The sequence below is a fragment of the Phaethon aethereus genome (genome assembly GCF_964289735.1).
Source record: "Phaethon aethereus genome assembly, chromosome: 2".
NCBI lineage: Eukaryota > Metazoa > Chordata > Aves > Phaethontiformes > Phaethontidae > Phaethon > Phaethon aethereus.
The window spans coordinates 45,019,337-45,047,303 of record NC_138582.1 but is presented as its reverse complement, the minus strand read 5'-3'; the positions used below and the strand labels follow the sequence as shown (position 1 = coordinate 45,047,303).

Below are 27,967 nucleotides of genomic sequence, written 5' to 3'. Positions count from 1 at the left end.
AAAGGACAGCTTTTTACTCCCATTTATTTGCATATCTTTATAATCCAGTCAAAAGAAAGATGCAAAAAGAGATCAGTATATCCTACCACAAATATTTTAATTTCAAAGCCCTGCTCCAGGTTGCTAGGTGACGGCTAGGCGCATCCTCCTGAGAGCAGGTCAAAGTCAAAGACCCACCAAGCCAGTAAATGCAAGGGAGAGACCATCACTCTTCTCCTGGAGGCCACACAGGAAACAGAAGCACCGTGTTTCTGTACAATATAAGAAACTGTATGTTTCATCACAAGCATTGAAACTTAACTCTGAGACGGGCAGAATGTTGTTTTTCCATCAGCCACATCCAAAAGGTGTGCTGAAGGCTAACGCTTGGGAAATGGCAAGGATCCGTGAGCAGGTGAACTGGTGCAGCCTGGCTCGCAGTGGGTCTCTGCCTGCTTACTGACTGATTTTGATGTCTGAGAAGGCTTGGCCTTTCCCACAGCCCGTCGCCGTGCTGGGCACCGATTCCAATGAAACTTTCGGGAACATGTTGATGTCTTTAACTTAACAGATCTTCAGTCTACCACCAGATGTGGTTGGAAACAACTCAGGAGGCTAATTGTCCTCAATATTATACTTTTAGTGTTATTCTCAAAATAAAGCTAATCTAAAATACCATATCAACTGTTAAAGGTAAGAACATACTGCAACAAACCAGGAGCCGCCCTGTGACGCCATCCAAGCAGCAGGTGATGATCTTACAAAATGTCACATCATTTTTCCTGGCTCATTGTTACAAGCACTTAATTACACTCACAAGAAGCATGAAAATTATTCTCAGAAGTCTAGAGATGTCAGGTGTAGGCTGAGGAATTCATACAGAAAAAGGGGAAGGGCTCAAGTTTGTTTTGTTACTCATTTGGTTCCATTTGTGAATACAGCCTAATTTCAGGAAGTAGCTGTGATTTTTCCTGTGACATCTTGTGTAATTTACTTTAGGATTCAATAAAGAAGAAAACAGTTCTTACTGTTCTGTCAACTTCACTGTTTCCTCTGAGAGTAATCAAGTTAAGAGCGAAAACAGTGGATCAGACATAGACCAAGATAGGATGAAGTATTTGTTCTTGAACTGCATAACAATTGGCATTTATTATGAGAGGTAGGAGGATTATGATATTTTGAAGTATTAATTTTCTTGCAGTGCTTGATTTTGTAAAATCCATGGTCTTCTCTTTTCATTACCAAACTGATTTTTTTAAACGCAAGCATTCTTCTGGGAGGGGTGTCTTTGGGGAAGAGAATCTCCTTTTTAGGGATTCCTTGCCAATCCTGGCATTTAATATCCCAAATAAGCTTTGGCACTCACACTTTCTGTGCCTTTTGGTACTTGGAGCTTGTGCTCAGATTTGCACAAGTGCTCAGACTGTGCTGGGGAAGTGGCTGAGTTCCTCCTCTCTGTCCCTTTGTCCTATTTTTTCATTGGCAAATCTTGCTCCATTTACTGATCCACATTACCTGGAATTCTGCATGTCAATAAATGGGGCATCTCTAACATCAATATATAATATGGGCTCTAAGTAAGAGGGTTAAAGGGTGTTTCTCAGTTTACATCCAGAACTTCTGGACTATTGGGCATGGAATAGCTGGCTAGTTCTCCAGTCAGAAGACTGATAAAGTGAGTAATAGCCTTAAATGCTAGGGACATTTCTTCAAACTAGCATTTCTTTATGTTGACTGAAGTTTTTTGTTCTGAAAGACAGTTGCTATTTTTGTGACAGACTAGCCTTCCTCACTGCGTAGTGTTTTCTCTGTTCATACAGACCCTGTGCAGATGAATGCATGCGCTTCCTTTAGGTACAAGAATAGCATCTGCCGGAATGATTTACCTGACCAACAGTGGCATGCTCAGACTATAAAATTGTTTCAGACTCATAAAAAAGCTGTGCTCTGTCAAGTATCCTACTGGGTTGTAAGCAGACATACTTCAAACAGAAAGAAAAGCCAAACTCTACTGGTTTCTTACCAGCCTTTCCAAATCATCAGGAGAAATAAGTTAAAGGTGTTAAACCAGATCAAAAAAGTATAGGCTGTTACAGACAGGACACTTTCAGTCCCACTTTGTCTTTTCTGTGTTCAGTCAGGAGGTAGGTTTGAAAAGAACTGCAGAAAGGAGATTGGGAGGGACGTTTCATCCACCTCGGAGGAGGACATGGTCTTTCAAAACAGCAGTGTAATGCAGGGAAACTGCCACAACTGTGGTCTGCTAATGAGTTGTTTTGAACAACAATGCATAAAGATGGGATAATAAAAATAGGTTTGTCCAAATTTCCACCCCTCTGGACTGCTGTTCTCCCTCTCTCAGGACACTTCTAGAACGGCAGTGAAGTGCAGTGTATTTCCAGCTGGAGGGAAACATGACAGGCAGCCCCAGAGTGGCCAGAAGAAAAGGTCCAGCCTGCAGGAAGGAGTGTCAGTCTGAGCATCAGGCAGGAGAAACGTGGTTTCACAGGAACACTTCAAATGCCTTCCCTAAAAGCTGAGTAGCTCTGAGCTTTTTTCTTTTTCCTCCTTTTTTTTTTTTTTTGAGGTCCTCTGTATCTATAACCTGTAACCTGGTATCTATGGTGTCAAGGGGAACCTGGGAAGTGATACCATTTGTAAGTCTGCTCCTAAGCCTAAAGCAAGCATGACATTTAGCCAGTAATTTGTGCTGTCTGCAGCCACAGTCTCTCTAATCCAGGCATGCACTCCTATATGGTTAAGATCACATAAAGCATCTCTGAAAGAAAGATCAGTAAGGGATTCTGCAAGAAAGCCCCAGGCCCTTTAGCTCACTTCCATGGGAGTATCTACATAACAGGCATAACCTGACCTCTCTAAATCAGTATTTGTTCAGTTCCATTGATAACTTAGTACACACTGGGGTAGATATTACCTGATGTTTTCCCATTTTCCAAATATGTTCACAACTTTTCCTTACTGTCATTCTTATGAGATCTGCTCCTCTTCCTTCCATCATCATTCAAAGGTCTTTTTAAGATGCTGGAGAAATAATGCTGGTCACCATCTCAAACTAGTCTGCAATGAGACAAATAAAGAGTTTGCTCTTCATGCCAGCATCTATCAGCCTAAATAATTCTCGTTTCTGATACTATTCTTTTTAACCTCTTACTCTTTAGCAGTCTCTTATTGCCTGCTCTTTATTTGTTTGTTCCTATTTTTCAAAGGAATTACAGTGCATTTTAGCACCGATGTCTTTTCATGTTCTCCGCCACATCCTGTGAGTGAGTTATATTCTCTCCCATCAGCTTTTTAACATGGTTGCCTAATTCCCCCGATTCCTCCAGATTATCTAAGGTTCAAAATCTGATCAAAAGTCAATGGCAGAAGTCCCAGTGGCTTCCTCAGGAATCTTGTCAAGCTGGAATATTACTGTGCAACCACACTGTGCAAACCAGGCTTTCAGGTACACTTTGAACTACTCTGAAGCCTCGAGCTGTTCAGAAACATTGGATCCAAATTGCCCCATTAATCTTTCTTCCTGAATCAACTCTGGAATATAACTACAGACTATTTTCTATACCTAAAAATTGCAGTCTTGTCAATTTTGGATTCTTCTTTAATTTAACTATATTTATTACTTATCAAGCACCTGTGTGGTAAGGATCCTGTGTAATAATTAAGTTATGTGTGACCCAGAATATCAGGAATATTGCTGCAGGTCATGGCTGGATAGGTACCTCTTGAGTGACATTGATACTATGAAGATCTTTTTCCTTTGCTAATCATGAAAAGAGGAAAATATTTCTGTCTCCAGCTTTAGTTTATTTAATCCCATTATGGGCAGAGAAGAGGACCCCTAATAGCACAAGAAGGAATAGTGCTTTGGCATTAATTGTCAACTGTTGAGGTTCCCCATTCAAATTGTAGGTGCACAGTGACACCTTCTGGAAGCTGGTAATGAGAGTTACTGAGCAGCTTCCATCACCTGGAAACTGTTTTTATATGTAGAAGCTAATCTTTTTCTGGTCAACGTTTTCCCAGACCTTTGATACAGGTTCTCTGATGTCGTTGGGATGTACACTAACAGAACGTTGTTGTGGTGGGAGAATTATTTTTTTTTTAATGAAGCCAAACCTGTAGGTTTTTTAATGATTACAAATAATTCAATGGGGTGGGGGGGGGGAGATAGAATTAGAGATATATGTTAACCTCGTGATTTAAAAAAACATGGTTGCCATTACATTTTTAACTATTTATTGACATAAATAAGGTGAGAGGGTGGAACAGACTAGAGTGAGGCTTCAATTTACTAAACATGGCAAATGAAATGAATGACATCATAGTTTCTTAACGCAGTTGTACTTCAGCAAATAATTCATTTTTCCTATGTGTCATATTGCAATTTCTAATTAGACTTTCCTTGCTCAAGCTGCCAGCTTCCTGGGTAGTCTGTCAATCTGCCAGAAACTCTGAGTCACCAAGGATTTTAAGCACATGAGTTGTGCCACAGAACTCCGTCCGAGGAGCTCCGAACCCCACGGTGCCTGCATGCATCGGCTGGACGGGGGCCAGAATGGGGAGCAGAGCCATCGCTGAGCTGACTCTGACGCTCTAAAACCTGGCATTCAGTCCTATTACTGGAAAATGTCTCCTTATTTCTAATATTTAATTCAATCTGAAAGATTATTTCTCTTTAAGTTTCCTCTTCCTTAGAAGTAACAAAGATATGATATGTAGGAGTAGAAAAGAAACAGCGTTGTGAGCGGAGACAGTAGAGGCTGACTGATGTAAATAGTGAGGCTGAGAGTTTTGGCAAAAAATACATCTGGGATTGGCCAACCCTGAAAAAGTACATCACCCTAGAAAATAACCTTACGGTGTTGAAATAATTAGCAAAGTACTAAGCAGCGCCATCAATAGCACACAATTCCGGCTGCACTGAGAGCTAAGCCAAGTCTAACCATTATGATAACTTTTCAAGCATTAGTCCTAACAAAATGCAATCACAGGTTTTAGCATAGGCCCTTGAGGAAACATAATGCTCCAGGAAAAGACTAAGAGAAACCCTATGTATGTTCTACATATGTGCTACTGAACGGTTACATTTTGACAGTATGAATGACATGGCATTGGAAGGAACTTCCCAGTGTGACTTTCACACTTGGGCTTACACAAAATAAATTCTACTGGCAAATTAAGACATTGCTATTAATGTTAATGAAAAATCAAGTACTAACTGGCATCCCAGCATGCGGGATAAGCTGGTTAATGCTCTGTGGACCTATGCAGCTCTATGGTTAGTTTTACATGTTTGAAGGCTCCAGTTTATTCTGGCTCCCATCAACATTGTACCTACATCTTCTATTTGAAATCAATTACTAATAGATCCATTAAGAAAAGTTACCTACACCTTTAAGAAACTGATGTTGAAAGAATACAAATATTTAAGAGTTCAACAAAGCTGTTTCCCATAATATCACTGGCATTACGTTCACTTCAAAATATGGTTACTTAAAATGCATCTTTTAAAAAAAATATATATATACTACATTTTACGTCTTTATTAAGGAATAAGATAAAGCAAATACTAGAATACTGCTGATACATAAAGAAAATCTAAGTTCTACTAAAGTCCCTGGAAACTCATTTTACTTCTGGAAATACCTCCTCTCCCAGAAAAGCCTCTCAGTCTTCAAAGTGATTTATAACAAGTGCATTTTCATGCCAATGAAAATAGTAAGAAATGGTGTCTTAGTTTCAGTTTGAATTGCTCCCTACTTCACCATGAATCAGCTCGATTCAACAGTCTAGAAACTCTCTATCTAACAACTGAAGTGAGCAGGAAACACTAAAATAGACTAGTACCCATAAGCCACCATATGTGTATGACCTCTCCTTGGGCAAGGAGCAGAAGTTCAGATGTGAGGCCCAGCAATCTGCCCTAACACCTTAAAGCAAAATAGGCTCCAAAAGAGCCAATACATGCATTATGTCACCCATTAAAGTGTGACTGCAAGAACGTTGGAATACAATGCTATTAAAATACAGATACATGTTCTATATTGCCTTTCTTGCAGCCTGTTCTTAACATTTTCAATTAGAACAAATTAAAAAAAAAGGTGCCATACAAGTTTTCAGTAATATAGTAATAATAATAATAGTAGTAGTAGTAATAATAATAATATCTTATTTTCCATAACATATTTTTTGGAACAGAACCAAGACCCAGGCCCAATACTCCTATGCCTAAATAGATTGTCAAGATGTTCACACTTTGCTTTCTCTCTGTCCTAGTGAAGTTGAATTAACCTGTACCAAGTAGGGCAGCAGTGGGGACTAAGAATACGGCCACAGACACGCACATGCAGGGCAAGCTACTCAAATGACAGAGGAAATTTTCTTTCACACATGAGAAATGCATGCTCAGATTCCTTTTAGGCAGGGGAAGGGGTTCAGTCTGTGTCTCTCAACTCTTAAAGCCCCTCAACTTTAAACCCCGTTTCAACAAAGTCCAAGCATTTGTTTACGCAGTTGTGTATTATGCAGCTGGACATCAGCCTGCATGCATTAGTCAGGGAGAAAGGAGAAGATGATGCCTATTTTACGAATTCTGAGAGGACTTTAAGCCTCCAAGCTGCTCAGCAGTTTCAGGATTTAGGTGGTTGTGTACATATGCAAGGATGCAGATGTACCTGCCTACAGAGCTAGGCAGAGTTGTCTACAAACATGAAGCACTAGAAGATTATCAACTTAGGTGGCTTTGTTTATCTAACACCATTCACGCTAGGAAGCCTGAGTACCATCTTTTTATACAAGACTATGCATTATTACTACACATTATTAATGTTGAAAAAACTAGCTATCTTTAATAAGGTGTCAGTTGATGATGACCCTCCTGAGAGAAAAGCAAAGGATGGAGCAAGATCATACCTTCCAAAGGGGTTACACTGTGCCAGCATTTTAAACCTGCACTTGTTCAAGCATTTGTGCTAAGATTTAGAAAGCCACCTGTGACCATAGTCTAGAGAGGGCTTAGAGGAGTCACATCCACTCACTGGTCTGAGAACTGACTGCCCTTCCCAGCATAGGGACCAGCAGCTGGGTTCAAAGGCCAGTGGTGTTTGCAGGTGTTTTGCCCTTGGTCTCAGGACATTATGAGGAACCACCTTGGTACACTTAATGAGGCTTTCTTCCCTTTTATCTGCCAAGGAGTCAGGCAGTATCAGTATCATTTAATCCTAATTGTCAAGCCTGTAATACCTCCATAGGTCCTGTCTGGGCCTTGACAACTGTAAATCAGCACAGAAGTGTATTTAACATACCAGTTGTGTGCTTTGTGCCACGACAAAAAGGACAGAGATTTGCAGAAGGGCTCCTTGCCATCGGGCAGGAGAAATACTGAGTTGGGGGAGGATATCAACCTTCCTATTTTTTCCACTCTCCTGGGAACATTGTCCAGCTTCCACCCTAGTTCACCTCTGTGAACAGACCTAGGGGAACTCTCTGCTGCTAAGCAACAGCAAGCTCTCCATGTGTGCAGGAATGGAAGCTTTCCCCGCAGGTCTCAGCTCTAGTGAGCATCTTCCTCTGGTACCAACAGCACCACAACCGTGTTCTCCCGTTGCTGTAGCAGTGGCTTTGGTCTTCAAGGGCAACGCTGTCACCATGGGAAGGGCTTTCTTCACACTGTGCAGACTTCAGTTCCTCTCTGTCTCTTTCATGTCAAGAAAGAGGTTCTGGTTGTAGGCCAGAAATGGGGAAGATGTGTTGGAGAAAAGGGAGGCAGAGCCCCGATTTCTGCCTATATTCCTACGCCGGGGTCATGCTGTTTTTGGTGGGGTGGTTTTCCCTCCAGGACCGTGGCGCTCGGGCCGGGAAGGGGCGGGCGGCGCCGCTCTGCGGGCGGGAGGCAGCCGCCGGAGGGGCGCTGTCAGCACCCTGGACAGCGCCGCGCCCGCCGCCCCGCCCGCCGCCGCCGCGGGCCCTTGTGGGGCGGAGGATTTGGGGGGCGCGGGGTGTTCTCTGCCTGTAGGCTGTAAGCGGCCAACTTCGTCCCCGTGCTCCTCTGGCACTTATCTCCAGCCCTGAACCCCAAAGGGCACTGGCTCGGTAGGAGAAGTCTCCTCCACTCCGCGCCTAAAGGGCCGGCTTAGAAAAGCTAAAAACATAGAGGGTGCCCTGGGGGGGAGAGGGGCAGTTCCAAGCCTGCCACCCCTCAGACTAGCACCGCTGGGGGCTGGGCTGTGCAGGGCGCCCGCCTGCCCCCCCGGTAACGCTTATTTTGTGTTTCTTTCTCTCTCTCTCTCCCCCCCGCCCCTCCGCCCCGTCCCCCCGCTCCCACACCTCCCCCGCACGCCGCAGCCTCCGAGGCCTGCCGGGCCCCTCGTCCCGCTTCCAGGTCTGCTCTCCAGCCCCTTCCTGCGGCCGCCGCTCCCCGCCCTCCGGCCCTGCCCGCGCTTCGTCTCGGCACCCCGTCGAGACGCCCCGGGGCCCCGCCTCGGCCCCGCGGGCTGGGCGGTACTGCTGGCCGGGAGCGGGGCGGCCACCCACTGCCCGCTCGCCGCCCTGCTGCGGGGCCGCCGGGCTGAGCCGCCGCCGCCGGCCCCCGCCCCGGCCCCGGCGCCGCCGTCGCCCAGCCGCCTTCCCCCGGAGCGCCGGAGATGCCCGGCGTGCCACGGAGCCCCGCCGCCGCAGCCCCGCGCTGCCCCCGAGCCGCCCAGCGCTGTGAGTACCGCTTGTGGGGCCGCGTCCACACCTTCCTCCTCCTCCTCCCGGCACCGGGGAAGCCCGCTGTCCGCCCACTTCCCCTCAGCTGCCACCGGCGTGGGAGTCCCGGGGCCGCTGGATGAGCTCCCCGCGGCTGAGAGCCTCGGGCTGCGCAAGGCAGAACCCGCCGCTTCCCCTTTGCCATCCCCATCGCTCCCCGGGTCCGCTGGCTCCGGCGAGGCGGCTTCTGCGGCTCCCCGCCCTGGGCTGGAAGGGAGCGGCCCCGACGGAGGGGCTGCCCTCCCGGTCTGCCGGTAACCGGAGCTAGAGACGCGCTGGACGTCCATACACCAAATGTCTCGTTTTCACGGGAAGACTGTGTCGCTGTGCCCGGGGACGGCGGTGACACAAGCCAGCCGCAGCCGTCCCTTTAACCCTTGTCCCGCCGACGGGCGCGCTGCGCCCTCCCGGCAGACGGCATTTGGGACTGCCGGGGGGACCGCCGTGGCGGGACGTTATCGGTGAGATAGTCCCCAAAACGTGGCGGTGGCGGTAAGGGCGCTGCTGGGGGGCCGCCGCGGAGGAGCGGGGTGAGCGCCGAGCCCGGGTAGCATCGTGCCCCGCTGAAACGGGAGACCTAGACCGAGGGGTCCTGGCAGCGGAGGGCTATGCGCCTCTGGAAGACGGGAGACGGCTGGAGGGGAGGGAGGGAAGTTGCACCCCTGCAGTTACTTAAAATGCAAGCGTGCTCCAACCCGGGCTTGTGAGCACGACTCTCATTTAAGGCACCCACGAACATTAAAGCCTCGGTACCGAGCTCCGCGGCGGCACCGCCGCCTCGTCAAGCCCTTCCCACGCCCGCCCCTGAGCGCGCACACACACGCACACTCTCACGCCGGTGTCTCCGGCATTTCACCCCCGCGGCGCCAGACCCATGGCTGCCCCCGCGCCCCCCCGCCGCGCTGCGGCGGCTCCTCCCGTGGCAAACCGCCCCTGAGCCGCCGCGGCCCCGGTGCTCGCCTGGCCAGGGGCGGCCCGGGGGCAGCCCGCCCCGTGCTGCCGCGGCCAGGAGGGCGGCGCCGGCTGCCAGCTTCGCTCCCCCCGGCTCCGGCCACGGAGAGCGAAACCCACCCGCGTCCGCCCGCCGGCACCGTGAGAGAAGCCCGCCGCGGCCGGGCGCATGCGTGGGGCTGGCGAGCCTCCGTCGCCGGGCGCCCAGCCCGCCGTTACCGGAGGAGGACTTCCTCGCCGCCGGCGAGGGCTGCCAGCGGGGCCCCGCCGCCCGCACCGTAAGTACCGCTCGCTCCCGCCCGGCGGCCGCAGCCGCGGCCGCCCCGGACGGAGCGGGCTGGGCCGGGCCGGGCGGCGCTGCCGGCGCTGCGGCTCCTCGCCTGCCCTCCCCGGGAGCAGCCAGACGCAAAAGGCACGCCCCCCGTGCCCCGAGGATCGGGAGCGCCACGCGTGGGGGCTCGTCCCGCCCCTCCCCACGGGGCTGCCGGCGCCGCTCCCCCCGGCCCCCAGTGCAGGGGGCTGCCGCCGGCCCTGGGGCCAGGGCAGAGGGCTCGGCCCCGCCGCTGCCGCCGCTCCCCGGGCGGGGATCGCGTCTCGCTCCGCTCTGCCTCCCTCCCTCCCTCGCCCCAGCTCAGGCAACGCCTGGGCTCGGAGCCCGCCGTGCGCCCAGGAGCGCTTCCTCCTCCTCTCACGAGTGGGGATGAAGATAAGGCAGCATCCATCCCGCCCCCGCCCCTGCGTGAAGGGAGTCCCGCGGCGCGCCTGCTCTTGGGGCCCTCGGCTCCCCGCAAAGTTAGAGAGGAGCAGCAACATCGAGGCTCCTCCAGTGTCAGCCCACCCCATCATGCATCCTCGGGCGAGAGAAAGAGCTCTTCCTGCGCTCTGTCACGAAGTTACAGGTCAGTAAGCAAGAAAAAACAGGTAATGAAAATTGGACACAACAGTAGAAAGCGAAGTAAGTTTATTCTAATATACGCCAGTAAAGAATGACAGTCATTTAATACCATTGTACTTTACTTCATGTAATCGTTTCATTGTTTCATTTTTTCTGTTGAAAAATGTAAGACCAAAACTTTTCAAACAGCGCCATGGGTATGACGTAATGGTGTGGAGTCTCCTTCTACCTCTGTGCCCATCGCACAAAGGGAACAGCACATCAGCTCCAGCACTCTGCAGAGCGGAGCATCTTTCTAAACTAAGAGCATGCTCAAGCCAACAGAACATAAAACTAGCACTATGTTTTAGAAGATGCCCTAAGAAGAAAGAGCCGTTACTTTATTTACCCTTGAATTTCTTACCTACCCCCCTACCAACACTTATTTTGATATCTTTACTCTGGGTCCCAAATAGTTAACCACAGAAGCATCGCCTCGGCTGTTACACACCTCTTTATCCCTTGGAAAGAACAGCCTTAAGTTTTTCAGAGTGAGTAGTGAGGTTTGAGGGCTCAGCTTTAAGTACCAGAAGCTGTTTTCAGAGCATAAGGTTTGTATGATGAACCTGAAGTATAGGCAACTATCAGTACACAGTCACTTCTAAAAATTCATCCCATCTTTTCATCACTCAGAAGTTATCCCAAGGAGGCAGCAGGTCTCCTAGCATCCAGAAGCAAGGGTATGATTTGCTAGAGATTCACAATTCTTAACAGTCTTATAGGCAGGTTTCAAAATTTGTCATAGCCAGGTGAAGCAAAGAAGTCCAGAGCGTCATGACTGAAATGACAGCGTGCCAAGTTCAATTCCAGCCTTACTTCAGCTTTAAGTTGACTTTGGTAATACTCCTCCTGGCTGCCACTGTCCCATTTGGCACCATAGCCAAGGGCACAGGGCAGCTATGCCAGCATCATACAACCCAAGGTGAATCGCGACAATCGGAATAGATAGGAAATGCTACATGAATCGCTAGTTAATGCACTCCAGGGTGAGTCATCCCGATTCAAACCAGCTTTCAGACCAGCACAGTGTCAGTCAGCTCCTCGCACAGTTCGATATGAGTCAGATCTCGGCACCGAGTACAATATGACATGAGTCACCGACTAATACAGCACCATGTGACGCCGATACCCAGTGTGAGGTGTCGGAGCTTCAGTGTGATGTGAGTCACTGCATAGTACAGTAAAATGGGCTTTTTGGAGACCATTCATAATTAAGCACAACACAACGAAGCGCTGAGGAGGAGATGATGGGAGTGAGCAGAGCGAGCTGCTGTGTGCACTGGTTTCACTGTTTGCATAGTAAAGAAGGTTGTAAAATATTAGGCTGAATGAATTTTTTTTTTTTTTTAAGCAAATACTTCCTCTGACATTAAAGCCAGCCAAAGCAGGGCTGAAGCAGCACTAATACACCCAACATTGGAGAAACCTGTTTGGTTGGTTGGTTTGTTTTTATTTTTACATCTGAGAGAGCTGATGAGCCAGCGTTAAGTGACAGAGATGCACTGAGGTTGACTCCAGCTGCCTCAAAAGGCAAGGGATGCCAACAGTCTGTGCTGTGCAGAGAAGGACTTGACACTGATTTAACTTAATTGCAGTTTGCAATGACCTGGTTTAGTGAAGGGACTCAGCAGGGGATGAAGTTCTATCTATCCTCGCACTCGTACTGCTCCACTGTCGTAGCACCCAGATTAAGGGCTGGACGGGAGCAACAGGTTGCTGTTGTTGCTTTTTCTATGCAACTGGTAAAAAATTCTCTCATGTCTTTCCCATATTACATGAAAAATAATGACAGGGAGTGACCCTGCTAATTGCACATTAGGGTAACATTTTCAGTGAAGTCTCTTGTGATAAAATCCAAAGTAAATAAATAATAATAATAATCCAAAGTAAATAAATACTTTACAGTGCTACCAGAGGAGGTATAGGTCATCCCTCTCAAAAAAATCCCACTGAAATGCCAAGTAATTATGTTTCTTAACAAGAAAGTCAGATTTTGCTCAGAAAAAAAAACTTTAGTGCAGGAAGGTTTTTTTTGCAGACAGTGGGCTGATCTGGCAGCCAAATGTACAGCACTGAATATCAAAGAAAAAAGAGAAGACAACATTTAAGCCCTTAGTAGAAAAAGACCTTGGTTACAGATGACATGATCAGGGACCATTACTTGTTACTATGTGGGTGTGGTAGGCTTCCAGCCATTCCTTTTGAAATTTAAAGCAATGCTATAATCTGAATAGATGCTCCCAGCTCCTCTGAGCTGCTGCTCCTCTGGAAAAATAGAAAAATTAGGTAAAGTCACTCAATTTCTGGACATTTTACATAAAAGCATCCCAGAATTGTTATTTAAACTCATAAGAGGATACTACTTTCACTTAAGCCTTTGATAGCTTCTTATGTCACTGCTGCACCGAAGTTGCTTTATTCCATGTGGCTGCCAGTCTTCTCCCTGCTAACCTCTGTCTTGCATTTGTAAACTCTCACTTAAGTCACCCCACTACAAGATGCCAAATCTCCAATAATACAAAAAAAAAAACCCCAAAACAAACCACCTCAAAAGTGCTCTTGCTCTTCACCCACTAAGTGGGCAATCGATAACTATGCGTAAAGCATGTGCATATGTGTGGGTGAGTTCATTAACATATATTATAATTCTGATCTAAAATAGTACACTGCTTGATGCAGAAAGCCTGTCAAATTTGTCAATGAAGAGGAAGAAACAGAAGCATCGAGTTTCCTGTTCATATTTCAGTTGACAATAAACTGCCAGAGACTTCAGTGGGAGTATGTTGCAGCCCCAAGTACTGCTGAATTAATAAAAATACAGATTCAGAGATTGCCTTTGAGCTTGACCCCAGTTGCAAGCCTCTTATGACAGTAGCAGACAAGGACAGAATCTCTTGCTTCCAACTCACTGGTTAACGTTACTGGGGTGATCCGAAGGGGGAGCAGCGATTGCAAGAGCTAACATAACCTCACCTAAAGCTCGTCGATACCAATAGGTGGTTTTCATTTTTTTTAATGGAGTTTCAATCCGGCCCCAAAGTATTTACTAAAAAATAACTGGACTGCGATGATCCACATCTGGGCGCTCGGTCCAACCGGCTGCCAGCGAGTGTTACAACACCGGGCTTCATGGGCCGCAGAATTACTGTGAAAGCTTCGTGCTGTCGCCATGCAAATTGGACCGGAACACAAGTTAAGGCTTGCACACCTGCCTGACTGTAATGTGTACAGGGAGGAAACATTATTTGTATGTTTAATTAACAGAATCATTGCACTTTAAGCTGAAAAATGTCATTGTGCTTGAGCATAAAATGGAGGATAAAAGTATAAGCTTTGTCTACAATCTTTTTTTCTGCATATTCTTGTGTTGGGGTTTTTTTGTTTAAAGCTGACCTTCATGGCTTAGATTTTAAATATTACTTCTTAGGGAAGGCTATTTCCTTGGCAGCCCACCTTTCTACTGAGAGACTAGCAAATACTATAAATGCTACAACTAAGCCAAATATCATCTGAAGTGCTTTTAACCAGGCAAATAATTTTCATTCCTGACCTTCACACTCCTTTGCATTCATAAGGTTACATACAGAAATGCCTCATAATCTGAATGTCAGATAGGCATGCCTTGGAGTAGGAAAAAGTATGACAGACATACTTATTCCAGTACTTCAACATTACTCTGAAGGCATACAGTAGTTTTCCCACTGTTGTCAAAAGTAGCTCTTCGGATGCTTGCTTAAATCCCTGAACTTTTTTTTAAAATTACTTACTAGCATTCAGTAATATGAATGTGTACTTTTTATATGAATCATAGATGCTGTCTAGCTGGATGAGAAGCAAGAACACGTGCCATTATTTTTCCTCTATATTTGGTTCATTGCTTTTTAGGAGTTAAAAGTATAAAAGTTAGGAGATGTTTTGCATGTGTTCAATCACTAGGGATGGATCTTGTGTGTGCTGGAGTGGTCCCAAGGAGCACAGGCCAGCTGGATACAAGAACTGTGCAATAAAGCACGACTCGGGGAGTCTTACCCGGTCCAGCCAACTCCACCACTACAAGGGCCTTTGCAACAGAAACTCCTGTTGCCATCTGGACATTGACTGATTGTCCTGTTCAACGATTTGACTCCCCATGGTGACGTGACATTAGCAAAATCAGATCTGATTGACTACCCACAAACAAGCAGAATAGCAGCTTTTAGTCCTTCTCTATCCACATGAAACAAAGTGGGGGTTTTTCTATTTAAATTATAGCTATCCAAGCTCTCCCCAAGCAGACATAGGTGTCTTTGATCAACTGACCGAAGTAGTGACAGCACTAACTGATATAATTGGACAGAGAGATACATTTCATGCTATATCAAGCAACTGGCTAAAACTAAGGTTAAACAATGCTGGAGATGGTAGAGATTAAACTCCTTTGGTTACAGGTATCTCACCTCTTTCCAGCAATAGTCTAAAAGTAGTTTTGGATTCCTTACAAAACATATACAAGATGGTGATCCATCTCCAGTTTTTAAATCCTCTGTGTTTTCTTCCCAAACCCACTTTGAAATAAAGCATGTAGCTGCTGCAGATGGTGGGGACAGAGAAGGCAGACCCCAATTCTCAAAATGAAGAGAGCATCCAGTACAAAGGGTTCTCACACAATTTGTTCTCTCTCATGCACCTTCTGAGAGGTCTGGAAATTTGAGAAGATAAAGGAGGCACAAGGAGTTTAGAGCAGTGAAATTTCCATTTTGGCGTCAGGGAGATAACCTAGAGGAAGAAGAGCAATTTTTGATTGGCTTATTCTACCTCAGAGAGACAAATTTTAGGGTATGGTTCTCTCTTGTAGTACAGCAACAGAATAAGGAAATTTAAGGTAATAGGGAATTAAACAAGAACATGAGACCAGAGACCATCTGAGATTTCTGAAATCCAGGCGTATTAGGGGATAAACCTGCCACAAACTAGGCTGATGAATCTCTCCATTGGGGCTTAGAGGTAAGTCCTCCTTCTGGACCTTCTTCTCTTACCTTGAAGAAGCAATATAGCCTTGCCTAAATCTTAAAGAGGAAAAGCACTAGAGCTCAGTGTAACAACCCAAGTGACTTAAAAACAAAAACACCCCACCCACAAACAAAAAAACCCAACAGAGCAGTAATTTGGGCTTGAACCTGTGAGATTTTGTTCTTCCTGAATTTGCAAGGACTTCAATGAGAATAGGTGAACAGCATCTTACAGGTCTGAATCTTCAACTATTTAAAGAGATATATCTAAAAATCAAAACAAACTACCTTGGAAAAAATAGAAACATCCATCTCTAAACTTACTTTATAGTCCAAACAGTAAGAGTTCTCTCAAGGAATAAATACAAAACTATTCAATCAGAGCAGAAATAGAGAACAATAGTTTACACACACCGATACACATTCACCCTCTGCATTCTCTTGGTAAGATGGAAAAAGTCACTTTCAGTGATAAGAGAAAACTCTCACTATTTGTAACCATCCGTGTAAATGCATTCAGGAAGCAGACGGAGGATTTCTAAACAAAACATTTATACAAATTTTGAAGAAAGGTGTTTCAGACAATTCATAACACCTCTGCTTAGCACCACCTAAGTATTAAGTCCAGCCCAAGTCACTTTGCAGCATAAATACAAGTACCAGATCAGATCCTCAGCTGGTATAAATCCCCTTGTCTTCCTTCACTGGCCATAGTGAAGTAGTTTTTCAGCAGTTGAAAGTTTGATCACACTACATGTGATCAGCATTAATACTTCAAAATTGAACATATAAAAACTAGAATGGAATTTTCTCTCATCACAACAAGATTTTGGTGTTGCAAAGAAAAAGTGTTCTTTGCTGATGGACATACTTATATTTGATTGTCCAGGGAAATAAAACAGAAAATACTTGACACTTGCCAGTAACAAGTCCATTTTAAACCAGATACTAATTGCATGCCATGCAAACTGAAAACCTTAGAAAGAGCACCTCCATCTTGGTTTTATTTCAGAGTGTCAGCTGACCAGGTAAGTGACTGTGACAACAAGCCGTATTTACCGATTGCCATTTTCAGAGTGCACACCTGGTAATAAGGAACAGAGTATTTTGGCTGATGGAACAACACTTGCACTGATGTTTACAGAAAATACACCTAGTTTATTTTTTTTTCTAACTGCGTTATAAAATTTCCTTATGAGGAGAAACCTGTTCCAGTTCAATCACAGCTTCCTTTCCCACTTCAATGCCATGTTGGGTAAAATCCAGTCTCCTGTCAGATTTGAGTGACCTACCTGACAGCGCCCTGTGTAGGGGGATGGCTGTACACCTTGTTTTCCTCAGGAATGCACCCTTTTGTTCTACAGCCAAATAGCAGCTCTTGAACTATCCCTCACCCTTGAATGCACTTACTTTTATACACACTTCAGTTCTCAGGGCTCCTCGAGCTCCAAAGTCTTCCAACCGATTGCTAAAAGTAAGGTTTTCCCTGCCCAGCTCTGTACATGCTTTTGGCTGCAACATCATACTACTGGTTTAAGAAAACAGAGATCATTATTTAAGGATCCCAGTCAGGTTGTGGGGACAAGGTTAGGCCACCTTATCCTACTTATGACAGGCAGCAGCTGGCGGGGGAGCAATACCCGTGTGTGTGTATCTCACCCCGCTTCCCCACACCACCACCTGTGGGTCTGCCGAATGTATTCTCAGCTAGGATAGGGATAGAAAAATACTTGGCTAAACGTCAAGTATCAACGTATGTCATCCCCTTTAACAACTTTAAGGTAAGCTATTAGCTCAAAATGCTGTTGGTGATTCAGATTTTTCATTATTAAAACAACCCGATCACCCACGAAATCAGTCTAGAAAATAAGGAAAGCCCTTGTGTAGAATTAGCAGTCACACTACCACTGGTTTTGATTACAGCTCATTGAGGCTCTTCGGCCTAATACCATGCGATAATAAATGTGAAGAGGTTACCAATCACTGGTACCATGTGCTATAGCAGTAGGATCCACAGGTCATTAATTCTTCAACTAATATATAGTGTTAGTCTCATCACTGATGCAACGAACACCAGCACTAGATTTTCTAACTGGTGTTACGCCTACTGCATGACCCAGTCAGACCATCTGATGTCCCAGATTAAAACCATAACATTATATGAACAGAAGACTTTTTTACTGAGAAGTCAAAAAAAAAAAAACAAAACCAACCACCAAACCCAAAACAAAACCCACAAAACCAAACACACCCCTCTCCTTTTTGCCCTGAGGACCTAAAGCCTGCTGAAGGCAAAAAATTGGCCCCCTCCATTCCCACAGAGCCCCAAGTCAGTCAAGCAATTATTTAAATTGTTGATAATATGGGTTGTACTGTAAAGAAGCAAGGAATTTTGTAAATGCCTACAAATAATATTCACTGGAGTTGTTGATGAATATACTGTCCATTCCTGCACACAGCATAACTCAAAGCAGTAATTTGAGCAGGTATCTGGAAAGGCTCATTACACAGCTATAGTGGCTTCAGCAAGAAGCAGCAAAGTGTGATGGAGAACTTCAGTGACCCATAGTAAAATTCTGGATGTACTAGAGGTAGCAGAAAAAACAACTACAGGCATAAAATAAGGCTTTTCTGTTTGTGTCCCATTAGTGGCCTTGTCCTTAACTCACTGCATGATCTCATGGCCAATTTGCTTCATCTCTGACTTTTTTTTCCATATACTTTCCAAGATTATTTTATTTCCTTGTGTACAGTCATACTCAGATAGTCTCAATGCTTTTCAAGGTACTTTTCTTTGAAAATGAATCCTTAGACGACTTGCACAAACTCAGTGTCTGTGCCTTTGCCTGTGTTCCAGCCAAGGAGCAGTTTATGGGAGAGCAAAAGCCGCAGATAGGGAGCTCGTGGTAAACTTCTTGTATCACCATGCACAGCTGTGAAATTGCAGGGTTTGTGTTTCCCTGGTTTAGATTTGTTTTTAAATTACATCTTTTTTTAAAAAAGCAAAGAAATCTAGAAAGCCAGTGTATAGCCATGAATATACATATGAAATTACGCTATATCCTTTAGGCAGAACTTACGTCTTACTGTGCGCTCAGGCCTCATGTCTGGCATTACACGGTCTCGGTACAATCACGATTGGGACATATATTTGCAACAAATTGTGCTGCAAACATGAACAATTTAACTTTATTTTGCAATTCTGGTTAGAGGATGAACCACAAAAGCCTAGACTTTTAACGTAAGACATGCTCTTCTCCTGCAGATTAATCATTCTTACGTGGCCAGAGGGAGTGGCCCAGGTAGAAAGGTATATAGAATCATGTGCTTGATGAGAGTTTGGTTTAGAGCCAGAGCTGCATTAAAAAACAAAACGTAAAACCAAAAAACACACCAAAAAAAAACACATCACACAAAAGGCAGGGAAGAATGAATTAGAAAAACAGTGCTGGGATGGATCACTTACTCATCACTTCACTCATCTGTGAACCTGGACCAGCCCAGTATGTTCTTATGGGTCTTAATACTATCTGTGTGTAAGGAGTTTCTACAGCTTTGTAGTAACCTGCACCACTGCTCAAGCGCTCTACCTTGCCATCCTGTAAAATTGAGCGTAGATTTTATTTAGCCCAAGCTAACTCATTATTTATCTCTGAAAGAAATAAAGAACAACAGAACATCACAACAACCTCTTACTGATCAGAAAATCAGTATGTTTCACAGTTCCCCTTTCTAGATTAACAACCCAAACTCCTACAATTTTTCTGTGTATGTCATGCTTTCTAAACATCTTGTTAGATGTTTAGATAGATGGTCTATCTGTCTTGGAAAGTGATACCCTTAGTACTTGCACAAAGGAATAAATTACTTCTTGCATCCTACCACAGTATTCCTGCTAATACACCACAGAGAGCCACACCCCAATTAGTCCGTGATCCACTCTAAACCTCTATCAAACATACAATATGACCATCAGTTGCCATAGGAAATACATGCACAATAATCACCAAACAGCTCGGTAATTCAAGAGCTTGGGGTGTCTTTAAGCCAACAGATATATTCCAGTCCTCCTTCTCTTATTTCCCATTACTCTAATACAGCTCTACTATCATGAAAGCATGCTTTATCTGCTAAAAATACCTTTCAAAACAAATCTTCATCACATAAATGACCAAAACCTACTTGCTTATTCAATGAGAAAGCTGGTACACATCTGCTGAATAAAAATGAAAATGTATAACTTAATCTGAAAAGTGTCTTGAATTTTTGTGTTGCTCAATCCTTCATCTTCTGTAAACTGTGTGAGAAATCACACAATGATGAACATTCAGAAAAACCTATAGTACCAGAAAACTTCTAGGTAAGGTGTATGATCCAGAAGTGAAACCAAGACACAATGCTACGGGGCAGTTTTTGCCCTACAGCTACTTACATACTCTTCCCTTTCATTAAACATGTCAAAGAACAATTCTGAAGAACCTGAAATGCTAAAAACGGATCCAGAAAAATCTCTTGAATTAAGCCACAGTGGGAGGAGGTGGGGAGGAAGAGTGTATTCTTCCTACTTCTGCCGTCCTTTACCTTTCTCCTTGGGAAAAAGCAAACAAACAGGAACAAGCCTTTCTACCGGGACCATTGTCAGTTCAATTGTAATACGGATTAGAGATATGAATGTGCAAACTATCCGCATAAAACATCTCAAAAGTAAGAGTGGACGGGGTAGGCTATATAAACTGCATATATCTGAATCCAAGTTACACTTTTCTAATCAATAATTGTTTACTGTCCAAAGCAGCCTGAAATATTGTTAGATATGTTATCATTCCAATAATGCTTTATATGCTATCACTTTCTAATTGAAATATGAAGATACTCTATTTTCAAAAATATAGGTATCTGGAAGGAAATTAATACTTAGGGCTTCGTTCTATTTCTGTGAGTCTGAAACTCTGAAGGAAAGAAATCTGAATCTACAAATGTATTCTACATTTCACATTTATTCTTCCACATTCTGAAAAAAGAAAGGTTGTGGGGGTTTTGGAAGGTATGTTCTTTTTCTGATTTTCTATTTCTGGGCATTTAGGCATTGCTTGTCAGATTAGGTCTACAGAGTTACAAAATGGGTTATCATTTCTCTCTGTATTGTTGTTCTTGTATTTTATTCCTCCTGCAAAACAGGTGCATCTTCTGCTGAACAGGTCATGCATTTTTCTCTTGGGAGAGTGGGTGGTTCTCATAAAAATAAAAACTATTAAGCTCTAAGAGAGAAACAAATTCAGCATAAAAAAAAAATCCAACAAAATGTAATGCTGCACTCTGCCAAAATAATCTCCTTTCTTCTCCTGACACTTCTGTTGAGTCCATGACAAAGTCTGTGCATTTTTACAAGTTACAACAACAGTATTTCCTAAACCTGGCAGAACATTTTAGAAAGGAAGGCAACTTTTAACCCTCCAGTATTCAGCTCATTAGATTATGTTTCAAGTCCAGTATTCAATTATCAATTAAAAACAAGAACTCAAAATTGGTAGCAGCTAATTTTAATTTCCCTACGATTGTCATGGCCTCAAAAGAAGGTTCAGCAACCTGAAAAAACCTACATACCAAGGGATATGATGACACAGGGGGATGACTAGTTATGTATCAAAAAATCAAATACTATCAAAACAAAGACAGACATACTCATCTTTGTACAAGCTAGCATTTCATCTATGAGACATCTGTCACTAGGGCACAACCCTCAGCAAAACATTAAGTGCTGTAGAGCAAGTCTGAAGCTCATGGAGAGACAGGTCAGAAAGGGACAGGGACTTCAAGGGGACTTGTAATTTCATTAACACCACTTCTTTGCACAAACTGCAGAATTCAGGCTCCAAAAAGGTTTCCTAGAACAGTGCAAAAACCACAACTAGTGCTCTCACCAAAAATTGTTTCATGATGTCTTCAGTTGGGGGAGGTGACCAAAAACCTGCACATTAAATATTAACATCCAGTCATGTGTTTTATCTGTTAGCAATAACAGATTCTCATCTTCACAGAAGCACTTTGATTCCTTCTTGAGAGAAAAACGATTTTAAAAATAGCTGTGGCAGTCAGACCTGTAATGGACAGAGAAGCACTGGTCCTTCCCCTTTGCTACAGGGTGACCAGCAGGTTTGAGACATCCTCAATACTCACCGATGGCCAGATTTTCAGAAGAGCTCAGGTGTCTTACTCAAGCATCACTAGGCCTGTGCATTGGCTGATCAAGAGAAAGAGCAAAAAGACAGACAAGAAAGAAAGAGGCTTTAACTACCTCTCTTCTGTACTATTTTCGTTAGGACTGGCCTTGAAGTCAAAACCTCAGGAAACCCTCTTCAACTTGTAGGCTTATATACCACTGTGCTAAGAGCTGCAGCTCTCAGAGACCCCTCACTTCCACCTTTTGCTCTCTCCATCACCACTCTCCTCTCGTTGTGTTCCCACCCATGTACAGAATTAAATAGCCCTTTGCCTTCCATCACAGCACTCCAATAAAATGCGTGAATCTTCCAAAGGATTCAACACCGAAGAGCTTCTGTGGGGAAAAATCAAGCGTTTAGCTTTTCAGTTCCATTGGAGCTACGGCCTTCAGCAGTTCTTGGTAAAACTTTTAGAGCAAAGAAAAGGAAAAAAGAAGAGAGATACATTTCTTACTCCCACCTTCTCTTGCTGTCTTGCAGCCCATGGGATCAGAGCGGATGGAGATGCGCAAACGGCAGATGTCTACGACCCAGGAGACGCCAGGCGCTGCACCGGCTCAGCACAGCACGGGAAATCGAGGGTCCAACGCCTGCTGCTTTTGCTGGTGCTGTTGCTGCAGCTGCTCATGGTAACCCCTCTCATTCAAGCCTCTGGGGAACAGAATAGCAGGGGAAGGAGGCAATAGCCAGTGTATAGGACAGCAGAAGCCAAACAAACCACCAGAGTAATTCTGCAAATCTGGGACTAAGAGAAAAGACAGTGCTCTAGTACTAGACGCAACCTTCTACTCCAGTTTACTCTTTTTTTTTTGCCACTGAAAGAACAGATTTTTTTTTTATATCTCTGTACAGTATCTCTGTTGTACTTTTGTTGTTAATACTGTGTAGTGGAAGGTCTGTTTCGTGCAGGACTGGTTCTCCTCAGCCTCAAGCTCCACCAGAGCTTCCACTAAAAATTGAAAGCAACACTAGAACATGTCACAACTTCAGATTTAGGACTGGGACTTAACAAGCAGCACAGACTGTGTTAAATGGAGTTAGGACTCAGTGGAAGAATTTGTAGGTCAGAAAATGAATCATCAGGTGCCCAGCACTGTTCTTTTGTTTTGGAGGCTACTGGATCTGTTGTCATTAATTAGTGCTGCCAATTCATGGCACCTGCAACTCGTATGAAGTTAATCCTTAGGATCAGAGACTTCAAACATCACAGGTATTTGCTGAAGATGAGTTAAAAACAAGGTAATTCAGAAGAACTCCCATTACAAGGTGTTAAAGAGGAAAGTTTATCAGGGAAGCAAAGCAAAACAGTAAAAGGAATCACTCGATTCCTTAAGCTAATGATGTGTTCACCTTCTCTCTCTTACCAACCTCTCCAGATCCAAGTGGTTTCATTCAAAACCGAAGGAAAGCTTCATATACTCAGAAGTCCTGTATCTGTTTGGGGCTGAGTGTTAATTAATGGGCGAGACCAAAACTTGCATTGAAACAAAGAAAAATAAGTCTTAAACATACACAGGAGTTCAACCAAAACATTGACAGCAACCTGAGTGCTTCTTATAAATGCACTAACCACCATAAAAAACACTTCAGAGCAAGCAAACCTGGCACTGAGGTGAAGGGAAGAAGTCATAAATAACCCTACAGCCTAGGCTAGGAATCTATTCCACCATTTTATTATTTCCCCCCCCCCACCCCACCCCCGCCAAGAGCAGCTGGTAGCAAATGCTTTGGAGAACACCAGTAGAAGGCAAGGGATGAGCAGGTTATCATTCCTTTGCTATTGGTACTCACTCATCAGGAGATACCCAATTCTGCCCTCTCTTATGGAAATAATGAGTATTTGTAAGGACAAAAGGCAGCTTGGATTTTTTTTTTGGATGATGCCAAGTACTCTAGCTCTGATCCCACCAAGCTTTTCAGCAGGTGCTTAGAGGTAAACTAAGGTAGAGATTAAAGAGGCAGCAAGTGCTGTGCCTGTACAGGACCAGTTTGTGACCTTGCAGAATGGCATCTATGTTAAAGCATCACCACACAAATTCCAGTGTCATCTGAACAGCTGTCCAGCGCAATCACAAGTGGCCCAGTCTAGGGCCACATATTACACAAACACACACGTCTTTCCAAGAAAGGAAAAAATAAGGCACATTTATCTACTACGGCGGAGTACATAAAATTTGCATTTATCTTTAAAATTGTTGATAAAGTGCTTTTTTGCCATTTTACCCGATATTTTCCAGGATGCTCATTTTCTGTGCACCTCATTATTCAAACAATTCAAAGAAAGCAATTTACTCGATTGGGTGTGTGAAAGCATTCAGATTTCATGATGCTTAAAATTCCTATTTGCATTTCAGACTCATCTAGGAAACCAGTTAAGGCTCCAAAACAGAGCAGCTTGCTTTAGCTTTAAAATAATTTCTGATTTTTTTGAGAACAATTGTTTTCTAGTAGCAAGAAATGCAAAACAAACCATAATTAAGCTATTTATAGTCCCTATTCATACAGCCTTTCCTCAAAATAGCTCAAGTACTTTGAACAGAAAAATTATGAATAGGAATAAAAATAACAGTCTACATGAGTCATGCAGCTGAGATGCTGAACATCCAATATGAAGAAATAGCAAAATGAGTCTCTCAGCTGGATGCTCGAGAGCTTGTTTTCTTTCCTACAGCCAAGACTCAAGCCTCCAGCCAGTTACTCTTTCCAGATCCTGAGAAGATACAGTATTGCACTAGTCTTATTTTTGTTTACCTGTACATTTCTAGGCAAAGAGCCTGCCTGCAAGTCATTTTGAGGCATGGCATGTTCTCTTAAGTAAGCTTTTGTTACTTCTTTTGCCTTTTTCCCTTTTTGTGCATTATCCTATGAAGACTATAATCCTTTCTGTTGGATATTGGTTCCCCTCAATCCAAAAATAACTCTGACAAGCATATCACTTCTTGTCTGTGTGTGAGGAATACATAATGTATCACTCCTCATATTAAAAAAAAGGCCAGAATAACTGGTAAAGAGAGTAGTAAAGGATTGAGACCTATACACCCCAAAATAATAGAGAACTAACATTAACTATTTTTTTATATCCTAACTATATATTTTTATATATATCCTACATATATATACACACACGCACGTATATGTACAGGAAATCGGGCTCGATGATCCTTATGGGTCCCTTCCAACTCAAGATATTCTATTAAGCTATGATCCCTGTAGAGAAAGTCTATGTGATACAATATTGAACAGTGTTGAGCTACATTAAAGTTTGCCAGGTTTACACAACTGGAAAATTAATGGCAATGTGGCTACCGTTAGCTTCTGTCCTTTTAGCTGATTATTTTTCTAAATATTGGAGGAAAAGCAGCTGATGTACATTCAGCATTTTCCTCTATCGAAGTTGACTAAAATTTTGTTTGCTACCTTGCAGTCTTACTGTTAGAAATCAAGACGAAGAGAGAGCAAGGAGAACATCTCATGAACTCCAAGCAGAGGGTATTCCAAACTGTGAGGAAAGGTATGGTCTTTAAAAGTGTTCTGTCAAGCTAAAATGAAACAAATCCAACAAACCATACTAAATGATTTAAGTGAATTACCTGAAATATGCAGATAACTAGTATTATCTATTTGTCATTTATGCTGAATTTGCAGTCATCTGTCTCTTACCTCCTAAGGAACCAAAGATCTGATCTATAATCTTTTACCTTATTTGTATGCAGCATGTAACCACATCCCCATTTTCATAACAAGGCAGATCAAAAACAGCATTGTAAACAGTCTCTCTCTTTTCTGAAATAATTTTTAAATACATCCTGTTCCCACCCAGCAACTATGAAGCTAGCTAGCAGTGCTCAGCCTTATAAAAATAAAGAGGACCTCAGATCCTCCCAAGAGTCAGGCAACTCAGAGTTGCTCAAACAGGTAGAAGCACCTGTAAAACTGCAATAGACAGGAGGGTATCTTCTATGGCGTTTGAATCATTGCTTTTTTCCATGTATTTTCATTCAACTTTTACCAATGATTCAACAAGGACTATTAGGTATAGAAAAATGCTTAGCTGTTGCAGAGGGACTTCTCTGTTGCAATTTCTGCATCAAAGCACTGCCAATCATCTGCACAAGAGCTTTTGATTAAAAAAGTGCCATCTTGTAAGTATGTTTACTAGAGTTTGCACTTGGGTAGTTCCGGTGAGGAATAAGAGCCCCATGAACCTTGCAATTTTGTTCCGTTGTGACAGCAGATGCCTCCCACCAGCTGCAAACACCTTGAGTAACAATCATTCCTTTCTCTCCTCTTGTCTTCTCCTTCCTCCTCAAGCCCTGCTCCTACTCTTGAAGAAGTAAATGCCTGGGCTCAATCATTTGACAAGTTGATGCTTACTCCAGCTGGCAGAAATGCTTTTCGTGAATTTCTACGAACAGAATTCAGTGAGGAAAACATGCTTTTCTGGATGGCCTGTGAGGAACTAAAACAAGAATCCAACAAAAGTGTCATTGAAGAAAAAGCAAGACTAATTTATGAAGATTATATTTCTATCCTTTCTCCAAAAGAGGTATATTACTTTCCTCAATACATTCTTTGATGCTGCTTTGCACAGTTAGTTCTAACCTGTGTTTAACGCTACAACAATATCCAGGGAGAACTTCTCCCCTCCCACATTCCCTACCATCAAATAGAGATTTAGGGGAAAATAGTCAGACCCATTGTTGAGGTGAGATGGTCAAAACTACTTTCACTGCCTGTAAGAAAGCTCTTCCTGTGCTACCCTGGCATGCTGCAGTGAAGTCTTTAGCTTGAGGCACAAATATACAAATGGTGACTTTATCCTTGCTCAACTTAAATTTTATCTGTTGGACAAATCAGTTTATTTTGCACTAGGAAGGGGGTGGGCGCATCTCTCCAAAAGCACAGTAACCACAAAGTGTGATTTGCAAAGCATGAATTGCTCAAAGAGCAGCTGACAAAAGATTGCATAAAGCACACACACGGACTTCCTGAAAATTTTTAAAACTACTTGTCACTTCGCTGTTAGCAAATATGTCAAGTTTCGAAGACACTTCAATTCAGTTTGAATATAATCCTGACAAGCTGGCTGGGACTTTAAACTTTCCAACTTCCTTGCAAAACTCAAACTTAATTGTTTGCGGTGCAGGCTATACTTATGTACTTCTAAAAGTGCCATTTAAATCTAGTCACTGTTCCAGTAATACTATCTTTCTACATACGCTAGAGCCTTGCAGAAAAAAAAATTACGTTACTTGTATGTTGTATGGAATCATTATATAGCCATACATACCCATGGCTTGCATCTATTCACCCTACCTTTTAACAGGAACTTGACTGAACAACAGCTTCCCAGGTTACGGTTTCCGTCTGCGTCATACTGCTCACTCCAAATTCAGCCTCTTTACAAGACCACTGTCTTGTAAATGAACTGTCACAAAAAATTACAAACCCTCCCCACTACAGAGCAGGAAGCTGGCCTGGAAATAGTCCACCAGTCTCTCAGGTTTCAGTAGTAACAGGATGGCAGGCAGCCTTGTTCAAAGTGAGGTCGCCTCAGTGAGAACACTTCTCTATCCACACTCAAGATATTACTACTTCCAAATTTCACACACAGTCATGTTTTGCCTATTTAGCAGGTTGTTTGGGTTTTGTTTTTTTTTTTTTTTTTACACTCTTGAAGGACACAAGCTGAAATGGTTAAATAAGACTGCTTTTTCAACCAGTAAAACAAACTTAAAACCCCGTATGTATTATTCACCACTATTATTTACGTGAATTTGTATTTTAATATGCAGGTCAGTCTGGACTCCAGAGTAAGAGAAGTTATTAACCGAAATATGCTGGAACCCTCCCAACATACCTTCGATGATGCACAGCTTCAAATTTATACCTTAATGCACAGAGACTCCTACCCACGGTTTATGAACTCTGCTATTTATAAGGACTTGCTTCGGTCCTTATCTGAAAAATCCATTGAAGCATAGAATTTTTTTCTTAAATGTATTTATTTTAAAACAAACACAACTCTGGGCTACACCAATCCACAGGGAACTTACAATTAATCAGATATTTACCTGAAAATAACTCAGGCAAGTTTTACTACAGACTGAATGATTTAAACCCGC

The 27,967-nt window shown here is 43.5% G+C and overlaps 1 protein-coding gene across 1 annotated transcript; it reads left to right on the top strand.

Annotated features, from left to right (window-relative positions):
- Positions 1-9,868: 9,868 nt before the first annotated feature.
- Positions 9,869-27,967, top strand: RGS20 (regulator of G protein signaling 20; the record flags this gene model as incomplete). Its single annotated transcript, XM_082015200.1, is given in 6 exon segments — positions 9,869-9,925; positions 9,927-9,977; positions 22,323-22,471; positions 25,267-25,353; positions 26,154-26,388; positions 27,638-27,967. Coding segments are annotated over 6 exon segments (768 nt in total). The 3' UTR covers positions 27,827-27,967.